A 7637-nucleotide genomic window follows, 5' to 3' on the forward strand; every position below is an offset into this window, starting at 1 on the left:
GTGTTGTAGACCTTATTTCAGGAGGCAAGAGAACGAAAGCTATTCTCACTTGAAACCACACTATTGGTCTTTAGCTACGTGGTGGAGGAGGAGCAAGGAGATACTGGCCGAGCGGCAGTGAGCTCCTCCATCATCTACGTAGGAGAGACTTCGTTGATCCATTCGCCTTTCTCATTCTTTCATGCCTCTAACATATGGAGTATAGAAGGGAATGCTCGCTAGGGCGAGCTCCTCCACGTATGCATGATCACTCCCCCTTACGAGATGCTACTACTATGCATAGGAATGCTGTGAGTTCATAGTGATAGATGTAACATTTGAGGTGCCTAGGTGACCAACGATGGGCTGAGTGTTCATAGGAGATACAAGGAAGCTGAGATATTGCTTAAACACTGTATATGTCTGGCGGTTCTGATGCGATGGATACTCGACGTCCCTAGCGCTCGAATGTACACTATATCAGTCAGTAATACGTATAAAAGATAGCTCTATAACGGCGGCTGAGGTCAAGAGAGATGCTCTAGGAGAACCGGGAGCTGAAATGACAAGTGCTAGTTGAATATACAGTTACACGATACCTTGATTAGGAACTAACGGCTTTCACGTACACTGATGCTTTTTCTCTTTGGGAGTCAACGAAGGTGCTCGTAAGTTAGCTACTATGATTTAACATAGAAGATGTCATTAGGAACGATATGCCATGGCACGTTGAACATGAGCAAAGTATGATGGCAGAGAGCCGTCTGGGATCTTTGTATTTCGTGTGAGTGATTATAGCAGGAGACGTGGCTGCGAGGATTGTATAGCTGCCTCCTACTTAGTGCTATTTATAGTGCTTAAGTGTATGTTGGAAATGTTTATTGGAAGGGCTCACATAGACATTTACGGTGATATGCATGGGTTATGTGCTTGATATGCTCACGGGATTACTTGCACGTAGGAATGTAGAATACTTGCGTTAGGAGGTAAGAAGGTTATGACAGCTACCGAGAACCTCTTTACTCACCAAAAGATCCTCAAATATTCTATTCGGCTTGTTGCTTATGGAAATACGAGTTGCCGCTGCTGTATCTAGTTGAACAACATTATTGTCTGCCCTAGTGAAAGCTCAGAGCTTGGGTCGTTGTTTGTATAGAAGTTTTTTCACGAGCCTTAGCAAGCCTCCCCCTGAGCCAAGAGTGATCGTATCTCATTATGTTCTATCGTGAACTTGGCGTCCTAATAAGCTTGAGCTATAGCGGATTGCATGGGCTCACAAGAGTCTTGGTCTCGATGGGGATGGGTTATGTCTGCCCTCGTGTCCTTCAGTTGCTAGACTGCAATGTCTAAGGTACGTGGGATATATTTTTGTAGTTCTTGTAGACATGAAGGAAATGTGGATAAGGCCCGCATATACTTTCATATAAATCAATATAACTCAGTATCACTCTATGCCATCCTCCAAGCATTAATGTGATCGATTTTTGAGCAAGGCTGGCCAATTGGTTATTTATGATTATTGAGGAGTCCCTCTAAGTGTGACTATGGTTATGCTGAAGCATCATTTACTGCCCCCATATTGAACTACGGTTCTGTGTTAATCAGAGATGAAGAGCTATGTTGACACCTCGGAAATAGAGATAATCTCATAAGTTTTTTTGAACTATATAGTATATGCTCATTGTGAATACTATGGGTCAAGTTGAACTTAGGGGATTGATTTCGCATGATTCCATTCATTTGTTAACTTTTTATTAATGATAAGAGTTATTAGGAGATGGATATTTCAAAAATGGTACTTTGTGATATGTTATGATCTATGTACATTTGCATAGTATTGCAGTAGTCTTATCCCTCCTTCTAAGGTCACGAGAAATTGATATAGTAAGATTATGCCACTGGTTGTGACTTTGAATATTCACTGGGAAGTGTAATACTTGAGGGAAGGAGCAGTTATATAACTAATGGCTTGTATATGGATCTCTTTTTTGATCTGATAATTGATAAAATTGTAAGGAATTTGGATATGGAAGTTGACGTTCGGACGGTGCAGCATTAAACTAGTATATGAATGAAACATTTAGATGTCCTTTCACCATTTAACAAGGAGAAAGGTGATGAGAAAAATAATGATGATATCCCCAGTCATATATAAGTGGATATGGAAAGTAACACACAGGAATCATTATTGTCTGTAAACTTTATTACCAGGATTTTTACTGCCACTCATTGAAAGTACTTTTTACTAGTTACTATATTTCTGAGAGTTTGAGTGCAAAAATATGAATTATTGCAAATCAAGTTGGGTGACATGGATAGCAACTGTGTGCCAGCATGGAGGCCTACAGTCCCACATTAAAAGGCCCTTGTTCTAACTTGTCCTTTTTGTGGATGGATGCAGGTGAGTTGGCACACTTCTCAACCAGATTTGCTAATGAAGGTTTTTTGAAGATTACACTGGCACACTATTACTACCGGTAGAATGGATAGATACATATAATCATCCTATAGTATTAGTTGCTATTTTGTTCACAAATTTTGGCTAATACTGAGAATTTTGAGAGTAGATTTTCTTTTGTATGGGTATACCATAGACATGGAATTTTGAGACAACTCAGTGATCCCTAGTTACTACTGTTATTATGCAAGCTTTGGCCAGAATAGTTATTTACCCTTTGCCACCTTCCATCAGATTTGAATGTATGGAATTTTTGGAAAAAAGGAGGATTGGTAATGATTGATTTGGGACACCTTGTATTCCCTTTCCAACTTATATTCAGTTGATTGTATCATGGAAACTTTAGTTTTTGCAATGACAATATAATTATCTATAGGATTTTTTGATCCATTTATGTGGCAAATAGTAAGACTTTGAATTTTAGGGACTTTGGAAATTTTCATGGGAGATGCGTGTCATTTCTACAATTATAGACATTAGATTTAAGGCTGTTTAATGAACCTAAGGAAATAATAATTCAAGGGCATTGAAGTCATACGATTCTGAATGTGTCAAGGATATTGGATTGAGATATGAAAAAGTAGTAGAAATGTAGGTTGAAACACACACAACACAAAATATGAAAAGATAATAAAAACTTTCTCCCTCCTCCTCCTCCTCCTCCTCCTCCTCCTCTCTCTCTCTCTCTCTCTCTCTCTCTCTCTATCTCTCTCTCTCTCTCATATATGAAAATATATATGATATATATGTATGTATGTATCTCTCTCTCTCTCTCTCATATATGAAAAAATATATAATATATATGTATGTATGTATGTATCTATGTGTGTGTGTGTGTGTATGTATATGTTTATCTATATATATATATATATTCTCTCTCTCTCTCTCTCTCTCTCTACTGGTCTCTCTCTACTGGGCCATATGTTCCGCAGCCTCTAGCTTTTGCCACGTGTCTCAATTCGCAGGTCTCCATGTGTCATACCTATGTGGTGCACATCACGCGAATTAATTTTGCACGTGTCCCTTTCTTGCCATCAGTCGCGACAACCATGTGGCATTCTATGCGATGCACGCATCGCACTACACCGTCATCTACACGGTCAACTGTCTGCCCTCCATAGTCCCTTTTATTGCTCATCCCACCTGCTATGCTCTACTCATCTGGTCAGTCGCCATGTGTCAATATCATCTCCTAGTGCTGCTGGAAACATGGGTTGTGGTTCTTGCAAACAGTGCCATGTGGCCTTTTTCTCCTCTTCTCTCCCCGAACGTCCCTCCTCCTCCCCCGAACGTCCCTCTTCCTCCCCCGAACCTCTAGAATGCTTCCCCAAACCTCCATATCTCGACCACATCATTAGAGAGAGAGAGAGAGAGAGAGAGAGAGAGAGAGAGAGAGAGAGAGAGGGAGGGAGGGGGATATATATATATATATTCCTTTTTGAATACTTTTCAATTAATTTTTATTTTAGAGAGAGAGAGAGAGAGAGAGAGAGAGAGAGAGACACACACACACACACACTCTGTGTGTGTGTGTCTCTCTCTAAGCGAGAGAGAGAGAGAGAGAGAGAGAGAGAGAGCCATAGCATCATCTTCAGTAACTGGAGAGTTGATTGAGGCCAATTGTGTCATAAGTCTCCTCAAAGTATTAACATGAATTGCAACATTTTCTTCATCCATCTTAAGTTCAAAGAACTTAATTTTCAAATTCAACTTAAAACTATGAGAGCTAGCACCAAATAACATATCTAACTTATGCCAGAAGGGGATTCCAAATCAGAAATGTGATGCACATAATCCCCAGTCCTCTGGGATTTTTTAAGTAAGTTTTTTTTGAGAAAAGAACGTGTTTTTCGAATTAAAAATGCTTGTGGACGTTCAAAACGCAAAAAATGCATTTTTAATAATCGGTCAACATACATCGGTTGATCGGCTATATATTGCTCAGTGTATCCCGAGAGGCCAACAAAGGAGAAAGAAATTTTGTCATCTTTCTCAAGGTTTGTGCCCCAAGAAGACAAGCATACTTGCAAACATCCCTCTTAAAAGACTCACCTTGATCTTCTACTTGAACCGAAAGGGATGTGCACTTCTTCGCATACATCATGCACAACCATTTATGAGCAAATAAACTCCCACTCACAATTAAGTGCTGAAATTTTGTCTAGTTATAGACTAATTTCCAAATGGAAAGAGTGTGGTTTAACTCAATTATAGTGGACTCCAGTTATAAGCATTTGATGCTCACGCATGCAATCTTTCGGGTACAAAATGAGTATAACTTCACATACAAAGTGGGCACAAGCTTTTCATATGTGACAGGTTGAAGGTGCAACCTTGTGTATGGTTCAAAGTCAATGCTCATAGATTTGGATACAACTTGGCAAGGCAATGCAGTTCTTGGACTAGAGAACAAGATTGAAGTGCTATACTCATTGCTTAATTGTCTGGGAACGCAGAGAAGACCTGCAACAAGGTGAAGCTACACTGTGAGAACAAGGCTAATGGTTTCCACCAGTGCTGGAGCATGCTTTTAAGCTTTGAAAGGCCGTTTTCACAGTTCAGGTTGGCAGTTGTGATCCTTCAGGAGTTGGACTGTTGCCTCACCTATATGGCACATGCTGTGTTTTTTCCTTTATGGGTGTGTTTCTGCCCAAGGACTTGCAAAGTTTTGTATGCCTCCCTTTTATGTCATTTTTGGACCAGCCAGTGGTCATTCATAAGCATCATCAGACCTACCACATGGCATTGCCACATCATTAGGGCTGTGCCTCGTCTCATGTGTACTTTTCACATCATGTGTGCTGTCCCACTTTGATTGTGAGGTGGTCTTATCTGGCCAAGTATGACATCTGGAACTCAATCACATGTGGTGACATGGCAGGTCTTCCTCTATACGCTGTGAAGGTGCTCTGCTGCAGATGACTCAAAGCTGGAGAGAGTCTGGTAACACGCAGAGGTACACTGGAGCATCCCATTGGAGTAGTTTTGACCTTTACTGGCACCCATATCTTAAGAGGGGACAGCTCATACAATTCCAGATTTAATTTTGTCAATGACTGCCAAAAATGAATCATATATCCCTGGCATGAGATGTAGCTTGCAAGCAACTATTCAACAGCCTTTCAAATACACTGTTCACAATGACCCTATATTTAGTGAACTTATTCATCTTATTCACCTATTTGAATCGCACAAAAATCTACTTCTGCAAGTAGCTGTCCAGGAATGCCACACACAGTGTCTACCCCTAGCATTTGCATTAAATAATACTATCCCACATCTTTCTGGTAAAAATATAATCATGGACCTTTCCTGACCTCACACACTCTTAACAGAAGGGAGAAACAGAGTAAGAGGATAATGTCAAGCTCCTAACTTGCGCTTGTTAGAAAGGCTAAACTACTCTTGTTACTATTGTATTCAAAAGAATGCATAGTATTTGGCCTTGAGCCATTTAAGGAGCATGAGTTGCACTAAACTCTTGGAGTTTTCAGCCATATTTGATTGCAGCTAAGCATCATTCAGTGACTCCTCAGACCCATTTAGATCGTTAGAAAAAGCTATGGCAGAGCACTGCATTTTGACATTCTATAATATTCAAAGAACACAAACACTGCATGATGACGCGGAAACGAGTCACTCCTTCAAATTCCTTCTCAAGTTTTCGATCCATGCAACATTCCCAACGTTACCATCTACGATTTTTATCTCAATGAAACCTCAGAAGGCAACCGAAGCAACATTCACTATAAGCCTTTTCATGCAGTCCAACGACAGCTAGAAAGGCATTCAGAGTACAATTAAATTATACACTTCAATTCATAAAAGCGCTCATGGAAATGTACAGCTTGGCTGGAATGTCATTTTGGCATTGTCTGACAAAGGGTATTAGCAATATCGTTGAGTTTGACAAGCAGCTGGAAACCGAACCCCCCTGATTCATAAAATCAATTGTGAGGTCAGGACACTGTGAAGCAGTCTGTATAAGTATCCCTTATATCACATACCCACGCTTGACATTCAGAAACTGCTTGACGTATTCTCTCGTCAATTAAACAGCATGTCTGCTTATTATATAAGAGCTTTACAAAGTAAGTTTGACAAAGTACAAACGCTGAGTCATGAGCCGCATTACATAACTGGTAAGGCCACCTGAAATCAGAAGGAACTCACAACAGTAAAGGAGACGCACAGTAAAAAAACATTTCATAGTTTTCTCTCTTCATTTGATAGAAATCAAGCATAGATATCCAAGGAGTAAAAAGAAGTGTTAGGGCTCTGAGATCCAAAACACGGCCAGCAGAGCACAGAATACATCGAATACTCGGCCAATGCTTTTCATTGGGAGTTACGTTGCTTCAATTGCTTCACTTGCTGATTAAGCCTTTCGATCTGGACCAACATATGGGTGGCGCAGTAAAGAAGCCAATAAAGGAGAAGAGCTGCGAGCACTAGAATGGCGTTGCGCTGGCTTTTCATAATGGATTTGGCATGTCTCGTCTGCTCAGCCACGGTGCAAGTCGGTCCTTCACATTTTGGCATGTGGTCATACTTCCAGTATATGTCAAGGAGAAGAAAGAGACAAAAGGGGATCAACGCCAGTAGAGGTTGCAAACTGTTCCTCGAAACAACGATGATCCCCTTGCGAAGGCGTTCCAAACCAGGCAGTGTCACGAGCAACAGAATAATAGCTTCCGCTCCGACGGCATAAGCCAAGACGGCCCATTCTAGTGCCATATTCCAAAGAGCAAAACGCAAGATGTGGAAACAAGATTGTTCAGTACCTGGGATCTGGATCGAAGAAAGGGCAAAACGTGAGCTGGAAAAAATGCAACGATTGCCGATCCGATGGATCCAAGCACCGATTTGATGGAAAAGATCAGTTGCAGAAATCCAAGGGCGTCGAAATCTTCAGATCGACAATAGTCGAGACGAGAGAATTAAGGCAAACACAGGGGCTCTGCGTAAACCCTAGAGTAATTCTGTGCATTGTTCTTTATACATGTGGCGTTGTAAAAGCCATATTGCCGAGCACATGCCTCCAGGAATCGATATTCACACTCGAGCCCAAACCAGCTCTCATTTGGTGAGAGCTGTCTATATAGCCACCACCTAGGTGCGCGTGCTTCTGGCGCTACAGAGCTCGCTGACTCCACGCCTTTGATAGCACCTAGGGAAATCATGCCCCCCCTGTGTGTCG

At 41.1% G+C, this 7637-nt stretch overlaps 1 protein-coding gene across 1 annotated transcript; it reads right to left on the reverse strand.

The window, feature by feature from the left end:
• Positions 1 to 6462: 6462 nt before the first annotated feature.
• On the reverse strand, positions 6463 to 7223 carry LOC147904478 (uncharacterized). The gene has a single exon (XM_087386766.1). It carries the CDS (start codon positions 7172 to 7174, stop codon positions 6776 to 6778), a length of 399 nt encoding a protein of 132 aa, XP_087242892.1. The 5' UTR covers positions 7175 to 7223; the 3' UTR covers positions 6463 to 6775.
• Positions 7224 to 7637: the final 414 nt, after the last annotated feature.

This window comes from Dipteris shenzhenensis, chromosome 2 (genome assembly GCF_047967505.1).
Source record: "Dipteris shenzhenensis isolate YYH24624 ecotype China chromosome 2, Dip_SZ_1.0, whole genome shotgun sequence".
NCBI classification, from domain to species: Eukaryota; Viridiplantae; Streptophyta; class Polypodiopsida; order Gleicheniales; family Dipteridaceae; genus Dipteris; species Dipteris shenzhenensis.

Bases quoted from the DNA above. Each gene is read 5' to 3' on its own strand.
- LOC147904478 (XM_087386766.1), bottom strand. From the start codon at position 7,174: ATGGCACTAGAATGGGCCGTCTTGGCTTATGCCGTCGGAGCGGAAGCT.